General features: G+C 41.0%; 2 protein-coding genes across 4 annotated transcripts; both read right to left on the reverse strand.

Moving 5' to 3' along the window:
* Positions 1 to 1,526: 1,526 nt before the first annotated feature.
* si:dkey-172k15.13 lies at positions 1,527 to 18,553 on the reverse strand. Its single transcript, XM_073949027.1, has 3 exons — positions 18,499 to 18,553; positions 4,961 to 5,090; positions 1,527 to 2,434 (listed from the first exon to the last, which is right to left on the reverse strand). The coding sequence occupies exons 2-3, from the start codon at positions 5,043 to 5,045 to the stop codon at positions 1,821 to 1,823; spliced, it is 699 nt and encodes a 232-aa protein (XP_073805128.1). The 5' UTR covers positions 5,046 to 5,090; positions 18,499 to 18,553; the 3' UTR covers positions 1,527 to 1,820.
* Positions 7,381 to 17,988, reverse strand: si:dkey-172k15.5. 3 transcript variants are annotated; one of them, XM_073948720.1, is made up of 7 exons: positions 17,863 to 17,988; positions 14,666 to 14,774; positions 10,888 to 11,072; positions 10,548 to 10,787; positions 10,167 to 10,360; positions 9,672 to 9,831; positions 7,381 to 9,597 (listed from the first exon to the last, which is right to left on the reverse strand). In XM_073948720.1, the coding sequence occupies exons 1-7, from the start codon at positions 17,939 to 17,941 to the stop codon at positions 9,461 to 9,463; spliced, it is 1,104 nt and encodes a 367-aa protein (XP_073804821.1). In that variant the 5' UTR covers positions 17,942 to 17,988; the 3' UTR covers positions 7,381 to 9,460. The 3 variants fall into 3 exon arrangements, with proteins under 3 accessions (XP_073804821.1, XP_068076671.1, XP_073804822.1); XM_068220570.2 differs by having other exon boundaries at positions 10,548 to 10,817; XM_073948721.1 differs by lacking the exon at positions 14,666 to 14,774 and having other exon boundaries at positions 10,548 to 10,817.
* Positions 18,554 to 18,564: the final 11 nt, after the last annotated feature.

An 18,564-nucleotide genomic window follows, 5' to 3' on the forward strand; every position in this document is an offset into this window, starting at 1 on the left:
TTCAGCAATTCAACAAGAAGAGGCAATAAATACAAGACGTGATAATTATACAAAGGAACTGGACTTAGAGCTAGAATAGAGCTTTTTTGTGTGCTCAGGTAATCTCGGAAGAGATGGGTTCTTAGTTGTCATTTGAAGGATACCAGTGTATCCGCAATCCATGGGGGAATGGGAAGATCATTGCACCAGCGAGGAACACTGAATGAAAAAGTTTTGGAAAGTGACCTAGAGCCTCTCTGTGATGGTACCACAAGGCAGTACTCACTCCCCGACAGGAGGCTCCTGGAAAGGATGTAGACCTTCAGGAGCAGGTGGAGGTAGGAGGGTGCAGTGCCTGTCCTGTAAGCAAGCATCAATGATATGAACTTCAAGATCTGAGCGTCAGCTGGTAGCAAGTGCGGATAGAAGAGCTCTCGGGTTTTACTGAAGACCAGATTAACTGCAGAGTTCTGGATCACCTGTAGAGGTTTAAGGGTGTAATATGGGAGTCCAACTAGAATAGCACTGCAGTAGTCTTGAACAGCCTTGTAAAGAGCTTGAACTAAATGTGCAGCATGGAAGGGTACCATTAGGAAGGGTCGGGGGTGGGGGGGGGGGGACCTGCATGATTTAGCTGTGTTAGCAATGAGCTCATTGAAGAACAACTGATCATCCAGGATCACCGCAAGATTCCTTATCGAATTACATGAGGTAACGGTAGATGATCCCAGTTGGACTGTTCTTTTTCTGTCAAATTAAGCTATAGGCAAGTCCAGATATCCACCAGGAAGTGCGAAATCTTTGCAGCTACCGTTGGGTTATTTGAAATAAAAGATAGGGATGTGTGTCATCGGCATAGCAATGATAAGATAAACCATGCAATTAGATGATGGTTTGCAGTGATGTGGTGTAAACAGAAAAGAGAAGGCAACCAAGAACCGATCTCTGAGAAACCCCAGTGACAAGCTGGTGAGCTTTTTGTTGAGTTTAGTTATAGTTTAGCCCAGGGGTCACCAATCTCCGTCCTGTAGGGCCGGTGTCCCTGCAGGGTTTAGCTCCAATTTGCCTCAACACACCTGTCTGGATGTTTCAAGTATACCAAGTAAGACCTTGATTAGCTTGTTCAGGTGTGTTTGATTAGGGTTGGAGCTAAAATCTGCAGGACACCGGCCCTCCAGGAACAAGTTTGGTGATCCCTGTCATAAACCATAAGTGTCAAAGTTAGTTCCATAAGTCATAAACCAGAGGTGTCAGAACTGCAGCTCTCAGAGAACCGACTTTGACACCATTGCTCTGGATTGGCGTATCCGGCAGCGTGCTCCAGTTCCGGCCAATATCCAGCAACTTCACTTAAAAAAGGGGTGGACCACCATCCGACAGGACACAATCAACAACCCGATTAACTCTACATGAAGATTTGTTGGAATCCAAGATTCCACAAAAGGTTTATGAACAATTCACTCAAAACGTTTGTTAAGCTTGTGTCTAAATCATCACTGATGTGACGGCTTTATACTGTAGAAGGTTATGTCAACCACACATTACCTGGAACCAAATTTATATACATTTTATTGAAAAAACAAACATGTCAGCAAATTACTCTGTGAAACTAGAATACATCTGGACAAACCAACATTTCATATAGACGGCTTATGAAAGTTTTCTCTGCAGTTAAACATCTGAGGTCCAATAGCATCACCCCGAGCCCAATGGAGGTAGAACTGTCTCTCCAGTGCCCCCGCTGGTTCTGTCCAACTCTGATTCCTCAGTGCCCTGACTGGTTCCCCCCAGTTTCTACATCTGTTCCTGAAGCTCTTTCCACACGCTAAACCTTCAAGTCCTTAAGGTTTATGAGCCTTCTCATGTCGATGTAGGGCATTTCTATGTGTGTACCTCTTTCCACACTGATTACAGACATGAGGCCTCTTTTTAGTGTGCACTGCGCTGTGGGCGTTCAAGCTTGCTTTCCGAGTGAAAATCTTTCCACATGGCTTACATTTAAACCTTCGTTTTGGTAAGTGAACTCTCTTGTGGGCGTTAAGGCTTAGTTCATGTGTGAAACGCTTCCCACACTGATCACATGGTAAGGATTTCTCCTTGATGTGTATGGTCATGTGGTAATGGTAAGTTGCTTTTCCGTTGAAACCCTTTCCACAGTGACTACATTTAAACCGCTGCTGTCCAGTGTGAATTCTCATGTGACACTGCAGATTATGTCCTCTTGTGAAGTTCTTCCCGCACTGACCACATATAAAGGGTTGTCTGTTAGTGTGAGTGCTCAGGTGACTCTCCAAATCGTGTAACGATGTGAAGCTCAATCCACACTGTTGGCAGGACAAATTCTTTTTAGATTCTTCCCTTTCAGCATTTATATTTTCAGCCCGTATGGAGTCCACTATAGTCATGAAATCAAACTCATCCTCTTCTTGATCCTCCTGTTTTGGTGGCTTCAGGTCTACGGCAAGGACAAATACAAATCACATCAGTGTGACTCCATAAAGCGGCACACAACAAAACATTCAGACAACTGAAAGGAATTTTCTTCAAATCTGGTACAAAACCCATTTGGAAGAGCATCCCTGGATAAACCAGCTGCAGTGTAGAGCTCCCTAAAGGAAAAGCACAGCCTAACTGTGACGTAATGTACATGGGTAAAATTCATACACTTCAAAATAGTGGTATATTTGGTGTATCACTGAACTGTACCTCTTAAATGTAAGTCTACATTCCAACTAAATTTACAGCAGCCTCCGATGAAGTCTTTATAGAACCAGCAAGGGTACTGGACAGAACCAGTGGGGGCACTAGAGAGTCAGAGCTGGACAGAACAAGCGGGGTTCTGGAGAGTCAGAAATGAAGGGAACCAGTGGAGGCACTAGAGAATCAGAACTGGACAGAACCAGTGAGGGCACTGGGAAATCAGAACTGGACAGAACCAGTGGGGGCACTGGGGAACCAGAACAGGACAAAACCAGTGGGGGCACTGGGGAATCAGAATTGGACAATACCAGTGGGGGCACTGGGGAATCAGAACTGGACAAAACCAGTGGGGGCACTGGAGAATCAGAACTGGACAGAACCAATCGGGGCACTGGAGAGTCAGAACTGGACAGAACCAATGGGGGCACTGGAGAGTTCAAACTGGAGGGAACCAGTCAGGGCACTGGGGAATCAGATCTGGATAGAACCAGTGGAGGCAATAGAGAGTCAAAGCTAGACACAACCAGTGAGAGCACTGGAGAGTTTAAACTTGAAGGAACCAGTCAGGGCACTGAGGAAACAGACCTGGACAGAACCAGAGGGGGTAGTGGAGAGTCAGAGCTTGACATAACCAATGAGAGCACTGGATATTCAGAGCTGGACAGAACCAGTAGGGGCACTGGAGAGTCCGAACTGGAGGGAACCAGTCAGGGCACTGGGGAATCAGATCTGGACAAAAGCAGCAGGGGCACTAGAGAGTCATTGCTGGACATAACCAGTGGGGGCACTGGAGAGTCTGAACTGGAAGGAACCAGTGGGCACTGGGGAATCAGAGCTGGACATAACCAGTGAGGGCACTGGATATTCAGAACTGGACAGAACCAACGGGGCACTGGAGAGTCAGAACTGGTGGGAACCAGTAGGGGCACTGGAGAATCAAAACCAATATGGGCACTGTAAAGTCAGAGCTGGACAGAACCAGTGGGGGCACTGGAGAGACCGAACTGGAGGGAACCAGTCGGGGCACTGGAAAAACAGATCTGGACAGAAGCAGCGGGGGCACTAGAGAGTCAGAGCTGGACATAACCAGTGGGGGCACTGGAGAGTCTGAACTGGAAGGAACCAGTGGGCAATGGGGAATCAGAGCTGGACAGAACCAGTGAGTGCACTGGAGTTTTTTAGAACTGGACAGAACCAACGGGGGCACTGGAGAGTCAGAGCTGGATGTAACCAGCAGGGGCACTGGAGAATCAGAACTGGACAGAACCAACAGGGGCACTGGAGAGTCAGAGCTGGACCGAACCAGCAGGGGCATTGCAGAATCAGAACTGGACAAAACCAGTGGATGCACTGGAGAGTCACTGTTGGACAGAACCGATGGGGGCAGTGGAGAATCAAAACTGGACAGAACCAGTGGGGGCAGTAGAATGTCTGAACTGGAGGGGACCAGTCAGGGCACTGGGGAATCAGAGTTGGACAGAACCAGCGGGGGCACTGAAGAGTCAGTTCTACCTCCAGTGGGCTCAGGGTGACGCTATGAGCAGTGTAGTGTTAGCTGACTGGCTGGTCTCTGGGTCTAGAGTGAGACTGCTGAACCAATGTGTAGTGTCAATCACTCATCGTTTACTTCAGTAAAATAGCAGTAAGAGCTCAGCAACTCACTTTACTACACTTCACATCTGTTAATGCAGAGGTTGATGTTAATTCCTGCCTGTGTTTACATCACATCACAAAAGAGCCTCTTTTACTGAGTTTAATCATAGTTTAGCCAATATTTTATCCACAATTCTTACTTCAGAACTTCCCTAAAGAGCATAACTACTACATCAGAGAACACTTTCACTTATTGGATCAATGCAGTGTAAGGCACCTCTAACACATGTCTAGATGAGGATTTAGCCGTTAGTCAGATGCTCCAGCAGCACACTGAGGACACCTGCTGCTTACAGCGGGGTAATGGCAAATTAAAAGTATAAACTAAATATAAACAGATTTCATCATTCGTCATTGTGGACACATTTATAGTTATATTTAAAGTCAACTTGCTTACTGAATAATACAGGCCTTTAGACTATTATTTTAGCTGTAGATGATACTGAAAGACTGACACAGCCACTGCTATTTCCTAAAGGGTCCTGCACGGCCTCTGGTTGATCAACGCAGAACAACAGATGTGTTAATATCAAGTCTAAGAGATAGTTCACCCCAAAGTTTTAATTAAATTTTAAACTCTCTCTCATGTGGTTCCATAACTTTATAATCTTTGAGAATGAAAGCCAACCTGTCAGCTCCTCAGGTTCTTCTTTCTTCAACGTGAACACTTGCTCAATCTTCAGGTCTTCACTCTCCTCTTTAATAAAGGCCATCTTTATAATAGTGGAGCTCAGTCGCTTCAGCAGGAGTTTCTCTGTCTGTTTAAGAGGAGAAGAATCAACACAAACAAGAAGAAATCAACACTAAACCTCTGTCTGTGTCTCAATCACTTCTCTAGTGAACTAGTTAGTGTGCACTGGGGGAGAATCAGTCACAGTTAAAGGAACACAGCTCCTGATTCACAAGCAAACATTCAATCAACAAACAAATATGGGCATTTAAGATTTATTTGCAAGTTAAACCACATTTAGATGAGAAGATGAGCAGGTTTAGTGCGGAAGTGTCTTCATTTATACTTACAGTGTGTGAATTGGTGTTTGTGATGAGCTGAATGACGATACAAAGAGCTGAATAAGCTCTTCTGCTGCTCTTCTGTGTATAAACGCGCTGTACTCGCACTAAATAACTCTCAGAACTGTCAACTGAAGCTTTACAATGTCACATTCAATAAAATATATAAATAACGCAGCGCTTTTCTGTTCATTTAAACACTTTAGATGTCGAAAAACATCATTTCTTCTCTCTTCACAGACGCTGGAACGCGACGCAGCTTCATGACATCATAACACAATGCCAAAATAAAAGTCCGCCACCTGTACTGAAGCGGGTCTAGAATTCAGCCTTTAGTCTTCAGCTTCTGCAAATGTCCTTTCTTATCACCGTCGCAGATTTGTTTACTGTACTTTATTATATGAAGAGTTCAATTGCAAAAACCTCTAAATGCCATTTAAAATGTGTTCCTAAAAATATTAAAAACATATTAAACATCTAAAATATATTAAAAACTTATTCGTCACTATAAAATGACTGAGTCCCCACACAGGAGTTAGAGAATAAAATGCAAATTTTAGATGATAATATTAAATGGCATTTAGAGGTTTTTTTAGACATTTTTATGAGAACACAACACTCAGGAGTGTACAGCTGAAATTGAAGTTATTCGCCCTCTGTGAAATTTTAATTATTGTATATTTTCCCCCAATTTCTGTTTAACAGAGAGATGTTTTCAACACATTTCTGCACATAATAGTGTAAATAACTCATCTCTAATAGTGGATTTCTTTTCTATTTGTCATGATGACAGTAAATAATATTAGTCTAGATATTCTAGATATACATGTAAAGGCTTCACTAGGGTAATTAGGGTAAAGTTAGGCAAGTCATTGTATAACAGTGGTTTGTTCTGGAGACGATCCAACACTAATATTGCTGAAGGGGCGAATAATATTGAGCTTAAAATGGCTTTAAAACTGAAGTGAAGCAGTTAAAGCGGCACAATCTTCCCTTTCATGAACCCGTTTTGATGTCGAGTGTAATAAATGCACTGGTTGGCAGACACTTTGACTGCTGGCAAATCATTTAGACAGTTTAGACATTAATTATGAGGTTATTTGTGTTTTACTTTTTCTTTTATAAACTTCCCTTTACCATCTACAGCGGTGTTCCCCAAACCTGTTCCTGAAGGCACTCCTACAGCACACATTTTCAACCTCTCCCTAATCAAACACTCCCGAACCAGTGGCGCAACAAGGGGGTATGCAGTATATGCGGCGCATAGGGGCGCCACACATGGGGGGGCGCCGTTGTGCCAAAACTATTTTATTAAAAGTTTCAAATGATAAAAATAAATAAATATGTTTTGTTGAAAAAACATTATTTTGCATTTAAACGAATATAATATTGTTATTGTTTAATTCAAAATCATTTAACACAATAACATGCAGTCCCACAGCCTAAAGTGTTCATGTACTGTAGATGTAACTGTTTAGATTTGTTTTTATTTTTATCAAAATAAACTGTCAAATCATACATAATGTCAAAAGTTATAAGATTAATCTGAAAATTTGTCTTCATTTATTATTAATTAATTAATATAAAATAAGAGGGATCACACAAAATTTGAACCCGCATACCCCTCAGTAAATGTGTAGTTGCGCCCCTGTCCCGAACCAACTCATCAGAAGAGATTCCAGAACCTGACGTTAACGGGTCAGATCAAGGAGACACCCAAACTAGGTGCTGTTGGTGTGCCTTCAGTCATGTTTTGATCCTCCATTGATCTCGCGCAGCTCAGAGTTCACCAAGCTCGCACTTTTCAGCGCAGCAAACTGTGAAACTTGTCACAAGAGCTTGTGTTTCCAGTCTGCGTATGAATGGAAGTGTATGGGGAGAAAAGTCCAGTGTGACCGTGGCTTGAGGGGCACAAATACATGACATTTACAATCAGGGGAGAGACACAGGTGGAACTAATGAACACTAATAATTGGCGGGAAAACAAGCACATGGAATACAAGACATGGGAAACACCCAATCAGGACAGCAGGAGGGTGAAAAGCATATAACTATTTATTTATTACAAAACTTCATCTGTAACGCAACACACACTGTACAGAATGCTGGATTTCACACAGCTCCTTCATGCCAAAACACAAACCCAGTCATTAATTTTACAAACTTAAGCAGATTGAACAGAAAACAACTTAATTGTCCCCCAAAAAAACCCTCAAAATTGGTGTTTTCCAGCTCATTTTAAATAAACATTTATTTAATTTTATTTAAATGTTTATTTAAACATTTTTAAATAAATGATCACAGTTATACTGACTATTGAAATGACATGAATGTAAACAGTTACATAAGTGCGCAACAAATCACCGTGTACCACAGTAAACCCAGAGCTGATGCGCGCACACACACACACACACACACACACACACACACACACACACACACACACACTAGTGACGATGAATCACTAACAACAGGTTTAAGCAATAGTGTGCGTTGATTTGAACAATAGCCTGATTTCACGCGGCCGCCATTTTAAAAGTGAAATCGAGGCTGCGGTGGGAAGAAACCCGGTAGTCTCGTCTGAGTCACACAGGAAGCCCGTGTACCCGACTGTACATCTGATCAGCGAAGAGAAGTGACACACATTTATCATTTCACCATCCTCCAAGTGACCTAAAGGTCCGTTCTGAATGAGTATTGCATATAAAAAGCGATATCAGAGCTCATTTTCAGCTAAGAGAAATGGCGCTAGTTAGCTAACGTTTTCTTTCCCAAACACACATTTTAGATGCCATTTCTTAAACTTAAGCTAATGAACTGATTCCTTCAGTATATTAGACTCGTCACGATACTGAATTTCAGTACTGAAGTTTTAAGAGAATTCCCTGCTAGCAGATAAACACAGCTGATGGCGTTCCTAAACAGTGCTGATTAGCTGTAGCATTCACCAGTGCTCAACAGAAATGACTGTGATTGGCTGTGAAGGTCATCAGTTCACCGATGTTTCATCTTTGTGGCTTTGAAATGCTCGAGTATCCCTGTATCTGACCTTCACAGCCAATCACAGTCATTTCTGTTGAGCACTGCTGAACGCTACAGCCAATCAGCGCTGTTTAAGAACACACATGAATGTTAGCAGGAGATGGACGTCAACACTGTTAGAGACAACATGAGGGTGTGCTGCAGAGGACTGCAGTGCTCACCGTGTTACACAGGCTGAAGCAGGCGTTTACCTGCTGCCATGAGCTGAAGTCTATGAGGACACTGAAGCGTGTTACTCTTACAGAGAGCATGGTGTTGTCCATCACTTTGTCCAAAACCTTCTGGGTTTCGTCTGTTTTTCCAAAACTTTTCCAGACCTGCAAAATGCCATGCTTTTTCCATGACCCCTGTAGTTTAAATGAAGCTGAACTGAGTGATGTGTACTCCACATCTGCTCTCTGATATGGCAGCAGCAGCTGGAGGTGTGCAGTCCACAGCATCATGCTGCAATGTTTACAGTGCTGGTCCAACTCCTCCGGGTTTCTTCACCCTTTAAAATGGCGTCCACATGAAATAAGCACATTTATATATGTGTAAATCTCATTAACAGTAGATTATACAGATATAAAATGGGAGTAAAAATGAAACATTAATAATCCTGAATTATTACTCTAACCCCTGTGATCACCAAACTTGTTCCTGGAGGGCCGGTGTCCTGCAGATTTTAGCTCCAACCCTGATCAAACACACCTGAACAAGCTAATCAAGCTCTTACTAGGTGTACTTGAAACATCCAGGCAGGTGTGTTGAGGCAAGATGGAGCTAAACCCTAAGACCTCCAGGACCAGGATTGGTGACCCCTGCTCTAATCCCTGGGGAAACGATGATGATGTGAAGTGTTGATCAGCACTAATGATCTAGCCTTCAGGTTTAACCTTAGTGACCTAAAGGGACAATTTCCGAAACATTGCTAACAGCAACATATTCATATACAGCTATTTACAGGTCATTCAGTCCAGACTGCAGGGAGCCACAGCGACCTCAATCTCAATCTATACAGATATAAAAATAAACACTATGAGCACCAAATCAGAGCTCTGGCTTGCGTTGAGATAGCATTGGCACAGTATTGTTCTTAGCTAGTTAGCATGCGGAGGTAGCGCTGCTTCCGTCCTCCCGCTCGGTCTCTGGAGTTTCGCAGCCACACTTTTATTTCATTCTCGATGTCGGAGTCGAGCAGACTCGGCTGAAAACCACACATCCTGACGGACTCTGGAGGAAAGCAGGGCTTTAAAATCAGGTAAATCATTTACATTAGCTATGTATAGCCGCAGATGCTAGCTCACCCGTCACAACCCTCTTCAGCCGCAGGTTCTGGAAGGGTTTCTTCTGGCTGGAGCCGGTCCAGGTCAGCTTAGTGGCTAAGTTGTGTCCGATCAGCGTTGTTAGTATTCGTCTTGTAGCAATCTGGATATTACAGCCACCGATGGTGCCTAGATAGGCAGTCTGAAACACAGCGCACATTAATGAAAACCGGATATGGAGGAGTCAAACAAAAATGGTTCAGGATTAAACACTTTTAAAGGTTGCTGGTTCAAGTCTCAGCTGGTGTTTCTGTGTGGAGTTTGCACGTTCTCCCCGTGTTGGTGAGGGTTTTCCTTCGGGTGCTCCGGTTTCCAAACAGTCCAAACACATGCACTATAGGGGAACTGATCAACTACACTGGCCGTAGTGCATGAGTGTGTGTGAATGAGTGTGTTTTGGTGTTCTTCTGTTTAATGTAATCTACAAAAATAAAGTATTAAACACACAAAACTACAATAGCCCTGCTGTTGCCTAACCAGGTCTTTCTGGCACTGGGCATCCTCCATCCTCAGCTCCAGGCTCTGCAGGTCCTGGTAGTCCTGCAGGGGCAATAACACGCCTCCGGGCAGCATCACCTCTTTGGCTCTGGAGATGCTGGCCACCGCTCGCTCCAGCACAGTCAGTCTGAGCTTGATCTCCTCCAGAGAGCTCACGATGTATTGCTCAACACCTGAGACAGACAGAGAGACTAATGTTACTACTCAAATAAGCACTCGTTACAACCGAGCTCTGCAGAAGAGCATCTCTGAACACGTCCAACCTTGAGGCGGATGGGCTACAGCAGCAGAAGAGCACACCGGGTGCCGCTCCTGTCAGCTAAGAACAGGAAACTGAGGCTACAATTCACACAGACTCACCAAAACTGGACAATAGAAGATTGGAGAAACGTTGCTGCTCTGATGAGTCTCCATTTCTGCTGACACATTCAGATGCTCGGCTCAACAACATGAAAGCATGGATCATCCTGCCTTGTATCAGCGGTTCAGGCTGGTGGTGGTGGTGTAATGGTGTGGGGGAGATTTTCTTTGGGTCCATTAGTACCAATTGATCATCAACGCCACAGCCTACCTGAGTATTGCTGCTCCCCATGTCCATCCCTTTTACAGTTATATTAGTGTAAAGGGGGCCTGAGGAAATCAGATTCTCATTCAATAGCATCATTACCGTCTACAGTCTACAAGATGGCACTGAACACACCTGCCGACAGCAGCGGAGAAGCTGCAGGAGAATCACAGCCTGGAGCCGGAGAGAGAAGAGCTGATGCTGGAGGAGGATCATCATGTGCTGGAGGGCGCAGGACTTCAGCTTTCACCGTCTGTGTGTGTTTCTGCAGTTTGGGTGGAGGAGAATCTGACTCCAGATCAGCGGCGCGCTTGACCGGTCTGCACACAATGAGGAGCAACAACACGTGATCAGAGGAACCGACTCAAACTGATGTGCAATCAGCCCCTGCTGGATCTCAGAAGATGCAATGGAGAAGTGCTGTGAAATGAGTGACAGAGTAGGTAGCGCTGTCAACTCACAGCAAGAAGGTCGCTGGTTCGAGCCTCGGTTGGGTCAGTGTGTGTTTCTGTGTGGAGTTTGCATGTTCTCCCTTTGTTGGCGTGGGTTTCCCCCACAGTCCAAACACATGCGCTATAAAATTGTCTGTAGTGCATGAGTGTGAATGAGAGTGTATGGGTGCTTCCCAGTAATGTAAAACATATGCTGGATAAGTTGGCGGTTTATTCCACAGTGGCGACCTCAGATCGATAAAGGGACTAAGCTGAAAAGAAACTAAATGACGTGCGGTGAAATGTGCACTATTTACTCGATGTTTGACATAATCAGCTAAAACACAAAGAGAGGGCGGGGCATAGAGTAGCCCCTCCCCTTTAATAAAACAGTGTTGCTTAGCTCACAGCTCTGCCAGCGAGAGCAGCGGCAAATCAAATTAACAGCCAATGAGCAGAAGGGGGCGGGGCATGTCAGACACTAGAGAGATTTTGATTGGCCAGAAGATTTGATAAGAGGTGTGAGACGGCGTCAATAAAATCATTGAAGCATTTAGGACGGAGGATGTTAGTATTAGGTTTATGTCCTCTAAACACACCTTTTCTAACTGATTTGGAGACACTAGATTACAGATATCCTAAAAAATAACAATACTGATACTCGCATCTAAAAAACTGTATTTACATTTAAATAACTCACTTCATACGACTAAATGATTGATTTGTTGTGAGTTAAAGCACATTTTGTTGCTAATTTAGTGGCGTTTATTCTATTGTCCGGCAGGTACCATACACACAAGTCTACCCATCTTTACTGATCCACCTGGAGGAGCCACTGATGTCTGCAGTTTGTAAAAGGAAACGTGTTTACGGATAAAGCTTACACACAGACGCATGTGAAAGACAGAGACTTTGAAGATGAAAGTTGCATATACAGTTGAAGTCAGAATTATTTGAGTAATTATCTCTTTCCTTCTTGTTTAAATATTTCCCAAATGATGTTTCTCAGATTGAGGAAATGTTCACAGTGTGTCTGATAATGTTTGTTCTTCTGGAGAAAGTCTGATTTGTTTTATTTGGGCTAGAATGAAAGCAGTTTTTAATTGTTTAAACAGCATTTTAAGGTCAATATTATTAGCCCCTTTAAGATATATTAGTGTTGGATTGTCTCCAGAACAAACCACTGTTATACAATGACTTGCCTAATTACCCTAACTTTACCCTAATTACCCTAGTGAAGCCTTTACATGTCACTGTAAGCTGAACACTAGTGTCTTGAAGAATATCTAGTCTAATATTATTTACTGTCATCATGACATAAAAAAATCAGTTATTAGAGATGAGTTATTAACACTGTTATGATTAGAAATGTGTTGGAGAAATCTGCTCTACGCAAAACAGAAATTGGGGGGAAATAACAGGAGGTATATACTGTATAATATACAATATACAAGTTTTGCGATCGATAACTCGGTGTACTTCTAACAGGTTTGAATGCATGATGCAGATCACACACACACACCGGATGAGAAGTGTGTATTGACAATTCCAAATTACATTTACAAAATGACTGAATAACTATGCACATGTTGATCTTCTCCTGCCTGAACAAAATACGCAGGAAATGTGCAGCAATACATATATAAAACACCTCATGCTCCATAAAAATGTGCAACGTGTAGGGGTGTAACGATACACTCAGCTCACGATACGATGTGTATCCCGATATAATGTTCACGATTCGATATGTATCACGATATTTGGAATAAAAATTGAAAATTAAACTGAAATGCTAATTTTATTTTAAAATAATTTAATTACCAAGTAAACTATTTTTTATGTATTTCTTTTGTTTCAACTTGTTAAACTGAACCTTCTTTAAGAAAATAAATTAAACAGGACTGTCTCTGGAAAATAAAACAATTTAAAAACTTCTTATAAAATATTATTGAAATGATTCAATTCAATTGAATTTAACAGTAAGAGCTTAAGGCTTTGCTTGGTCACTTGCGTTTTTTGTGTGTGCATCTACATTTCCAGGTAATCAGCAGTTCTATAAAATAATCCTGAACTCATGTGTATCTGTCTGAGAGGTTTTTATAGATGGCTGTCTTCATGTTGGGCATGATGAGTGCAGGGTGGCCGTCTTTTCATTACACAGGACAGTCGTGGCTCTTTTCAGCAGTTTAGGCAGGTTTACTATTTCTTCGGCGTCGCTGATGTCGGCGCTATCAAGTGTATCATGTTGACGTGCATTTTTGTGTACCTCTATACTCAAAAGAGTTCATGCTCGTCGTAATCATAACTCTAAAATGCGATATGATTATTTAAATAATGTGCACGCTTTCGGTTTCATTTCCACTGCTGTTCATACTTCCCACGCGGCTCCTGAACGATCACTCTGTTCCACAAACTGAATGGTGTTTACTACTTTATTACCTGTTAGTCACAACCTGCAGGTTCTGTTCACTGAAGCAGACGCGCGCACGTCTATCATAGTCCGCCCTCTGTAGTAACAGCTCACGGTCAGCACACGTCATGTGTGATTTTGCGGCCGCCAGTACATCATTATATGAAGACAGAATGATATTTTAGGGTGAATTGTACCTTATAAATACAGTATGTGACTCTTTCAACACCATTAGGAGGTATCCATGGCGCTGTGCAAAGTATGTAAATCACTGTGAAGACTTAAAAAAATTTGGCTATGTTTGACCCAGTATGCGTGTCAAAAAGCGGACGAGTCTAAAGCAATGACTGTACAACCGAAATGTTGCCAGACGTCTGATTTTGAGAGGATGGGCCATCCTCTAATTCAGCTCCACTCATCTTGGTCTGCTAACATTACTGCTGCTGCAATCTGAACTCACGTGCGACAGCAGGTGGAACGTAGCTCACGTGCAAACAGCTCAACTAATAAGAGAAAACGGACGTCATATCGTAATCAAATCGTCATAACGCCACCATGCATATTGTGACATTTTTGCATCGCAATAAATCGTACAATGATAAATCGTTACACCCCTAATTAAATATACAGCTGAAGATTTAAATACTGTTTAAAATATTTTAAGTGCAGCTTAGTGGACTTTATTTTAGCACATTTCTATTCATAACAGTGTTAATAACTCATCTCTAATAACTGATTTATTTATGTCATGATGACTGAATAATATTAGACTAGATATTCTTCAAGACACTAGTGTTCAGCTTAAAGTGACATGTAAAGGCTTCACTAGGGTAATCAGGGTATATAACACTGTTATATAACAGTGCTTAGTTCTAGAGACAATCCAACACTAATATTGCTGAAGGGGCGAATAATACTGAGCTTAACATGAGTTATTAAAAACAGCTTTTATTCCAGCCCAAATAAAACAAATCAGACTTTCTCCAGAAGAACAGACATTAGAGGACATTAGAGGGTGAATAATTTATTTACTTTAAGTATATTTATATTTACTTTAGAAAGACACACTCACTGTCTCGAGCGCTGACAGGGATCTTCTTCCTCCTCTTCTTCAGATTCACTGGATAAATCGGAGCAAGTTTCTGCCGCTCCGTCTTCAGATCTGACCTCTTCATGATCCACTGGAGGAAGCAAAACAAGAGTCAGACAGCTCTTGACTTTAGCTACATCTTTCATGCTCTGACGTACAGTTGTGAGAGGAAAGAAACATGAATGTGCCTCATATCGTCAACATTGGGAAGTGGAAATAAGAGATTTGACTGCTCTTATAATGTGCATTAACAACAAAATAAATGGAAAGAAAGGAAATGCGGCCATTTAATATTAATTTCAAAGTGTTTTCAAGACTGAATGAAATGAAAGCAGAGTTTCACATTTAAGAGCAGGACGCCCGCTGGTGGTCATGCGGTATTATATGCATATGGGGGGGGGGAGGGTCTGCTTTTGAAGACGTTTGTCGCCACCCTTTATAGAAAGATTAAAAATACAGGAGCAATACTTTAACAGGACAGACTGGCAAAATAAATTCAATTCAACTTTATTTGTATAGCTCTTTTACAATGTAGATTGTGTCAAAGCAGCTTCACATAACTGGTCATAGTAACTGGATCAGGGTAGTTCAGTTTTTAGTGTTTAAGTTCAGTTCAGCTCAGCTCAGTTCAGTGTTGTTTAATCATTACTGAGAGTCCAAACACTGAAGAGCAAATTCATCGATGAGTAGCTTTTCAGATCCTGAACCATACAAGCCAGTGGTGACAGCTCTGGCTTAGAGGTAAATAAAGGTAAATAAAAAAAAATGTAAGGTAAATAAAGGTAAATCTCAGGAAAAGCGAGAGGATGCTGTGGTCAGAACAGTGACTGCATGTGTTTCCCTGTGTCTGCTGGGCTGTTCCACAAAGCAGGATTAGTTAAACTGAGTTTGTTAATCCTGAAATGAGGGAAAAATCTGGGTTTTTGGTTTCAGATTTCCAAACCTGAGATAGAGTAAGACAAGCCTGTTTCTAAAAGAGGAATAACTCCCTCTCAGAGTCAGTTACTGTGGTAATTTACTTTATAAAGCAGACCTGGGCCAGAGCAGGCTAAACAGTTTCTTTCGCCCTCCTCTCTGCTTTTAAACTCATTTTTAAATGACTCATTTATTCATGCTTTTCTTATTAAGCTTTTTATTATATTTAAAAGTTCAAATATTCAAAAAACTTTAATTAAGATGCAAATTCAATATAGAAATTGACTTTTTTTTCGTTTTAAATCTTGTTTTATTAAGACTTTAAATGGTCAGATTTGTTGCAAATGCTGTTTTTTTTTAACACTTTTATTGTTTCAGAAAAATGTGATGCATTCATACTGTATTAGTAACCAAATACCAATCAAAGAACTCCCGCCCCATCCCGACGTTCAAATAAAAATAAAAGAATAGAATAAAAAAATGCATTCTTATGCGAGAAAAGTAATACATAAACAAATAAATAAAAAATAAAAATTAACTAAAATAAGATAAAACAATAATAATAATAATAATAATAAAAATAAAAAGGGCAATTCTGTTAAAAATTAAAAAAATATAAAAAATAAATACCATTAAAACATTGACATTTCAACATATACATTCCAGTGAAAGTGAAGAGTATATTAAAGTTAGTCATTACAAACACAGTGTATATTAACAGTCACACTGTTTGGGATTACTAAACGGTCAGTCCACTCTCATTTAAAAAATAAAGGAAGAAGTCCCAAATCTTGTAGAATATGTGCATTTTTTGTTTGATTCAATAAGTCAATCTTTCCATTGCTATACACAAAGACATTTCCTTAATCCAGAGTGACAAAGCTGGAGCACGAGTACTTCTCCAGTGAATGGCAATCAGGCGCTTCGCATGTAATAGACACAGATTTATAAACTTCTGTTCATATGACTTCAGCGATAAGGCAGGTGGGAAAAGACCAAGTATACAGATTTTAGCGCAAACAGGGATTTCTTTACCAATAGTTTTAGAGATTACACCAATTATTTCTTTCCAAAAGAATTACAAGCGCTCACATTGCCAAACACAATAGAACAGTGTGCCCTTGTAAGTCAAACATTTCCCACAAATGTCCAGAATATTTCTATTAAATTTATTTCTGGTGTTATATATGTTAGAAATTGACTTTTAAATTTCTAAATGCATTTAAAATGTTAATTTCTTTATTGTCCACAAATGCAAATGTATCTTTGGCTTTATGTTACGCATATCACTGAAATGCAGTCAATGTCATCAAAAACTCAGTTAAACTCTATTCATACTTGAAACCCAGTAGGTAAAATTCTAATGGCAGTCGGCACAAAGCACACTTGACACTTACTGGAGTAAATGATCTGCCTGTGTCTTAAAAAAAACAATGCAAATCTAAAAGACGAGTGCTTGTAATGTTGATTACCAAGTGCTGATTTACAGCAGATCTGCCCTCAAACGACATAAACTGATTAACTGTTTCAGTCAGAACACGAGTGAGTTCGACAGCTCGATCACTACTTATCCCGTCTCTACTCACATTCGTTTATATCCAGTATAAACACAGTAAATGTGGAACTGCAGAATGAGTGTTTAATAAAGATATTGAAGTATACTTTTAATAAACAGTCTGCGTCTCAATCTGCACACTAGCCTCTGAGGCTGTCATTGAGAACATCATTTTGCGCACTAGTAAGGGCACTGATGAACTTGGCTCAGTACACATTGAGACACACTGAGGTTGACACTAAGTGTTTGACATGAAAAAGCAATTATTTTTGGCAACGATGTACCATAAAAAAAATCTAACATCCTGTAATTTAGTACCCTCCCAATCTATTATTAATACTGTGGCAAATAATTCAACTTTCCATGGTGAATCATGATAACACAGCTCCATTGAGCTCTGGTTAACTGAGGTAAAATTTGCTTTATAATCACACATTCATTCATTTAACTGTCTCTATATTGTTTACCACACTAATTTGAATATTCAGTCAGAATTAGCATACGCGCATGACTTCAAAACAACATCAGCACCATCTAATCGACTGTAAACAGTGCCGTACTTTAATAATCATTGGCTGCTATTATAATTTCACAAATGAAGAATTTTCAAAGAATACTTTTCTGAAGTTATAGTATCAAAGAGAATGTCTGAATATATAAAACCAGATATATCCCAATAAAGAGCTGATCTTTGAGAATGAAAGCCAACCTGTTATCTGCTCAGCATGTTTGACTGTGAATGTGTCTTCAATCTTCAGGTCTTCACTCTCCTCTTTAATAAAGGCCATCTTTATAATAGTGGAGCTCAGTCGCTTCAGCAGGAGTTTCTCTGTCTGTTTAAGAGGAGAAGAATCAACACAAACAAGAAGAAATCAACACTAAACCTCTGTCTGTCTCAATCACTTCTCTAGTGCACTAGTTAGTGCACACTGGAAATAGTCACACACTTTCAGTTAATGAAGCACAGTTTTTTACATTTAGATGAGCAGGTTTAGTGCGGAAGTGTCTTCATTTCTACTTAGTGTGTTTTTGACAAGGCAAAATAAGCTTTTCTGCTGCTCTTCTGTCTCATGAATGTTTCCTGCTTGTTTTCAAACTACTTTATAACTGTAACAAGACGCAATTCAATCACATCTTAATGTTAAAACAGCTCTCGTCGCATTATTGATCAGCATGTGACTCTATCTGAACTCAGAAGCTGTAGAGATTATCAATATCAAACAGGAAATGTGACCAATGTTGTTTACATCCCTCAAAATGGTCTATAACTGCGCTTTCCTCGCACTAAATAACTCCCAGTGCTGTTCGCTGAAGCTTTAAAGCATCATATTTAACATACACTTACCTTTTCTGTCGATTTAAACACTTTCGACGTGTAAAAACATCCTTTCCTCCTCTCCCCTCACAGCAG

This window comes from Danio rerio, chromosome 4, assembly GCF_049306965.1.
Source record: "Danio rerio strain Tuebingen ecotype United States chromosome 4, GRCz12tu, whole genome shotgun sequence".
Lineage (NCBI taxonomy): Eukaryota > Metazoa > Chordata > Actinopteri > Cypriniformes > Danionidae > Danio > Danio rerio.

Bases quoted from the DNA above. Each gene is read 5' to 3' on its own strand.
- si:dkey-172k15.13 (XM_073949027.1), bottom strand. From the start codon at position 5,045: ATGGCCTTTATTAAAGAGGAGAGTGAAGACCTGAAGATTGAGCAAGTG. The intron at 2,435-4,960 runs GTTGGCTTTCAT...TCCTTGCCGTAG, and splicing joins AGAACCTGAGGAGCTGACAG to ACCTGAAGCCACCAAAACAG.
- si:dkey-172k15.5 (XM_068220570.2), bottom strand. From the start codon at position 17,941: ATGGCCTTTATTAAAGAGGAGAGTGAAGACCTGAAGATTGAAGACACA. The intron at 11,073-14,665 runs GTGAGTGTGTCT...CATTGTGTGCAG, and splicing joins CCCTGTCAGCGCTCGAGACA to ACCGGTCAAGCGCGCCGCTG. The intron at 10,361-10,547 runs GTGAGTCTGTGT...TGTCTGTCTCAG, and splicing joins TCTTCTATTGTCCAGTTTTG to GTGTTGAGCAATACATCGTG.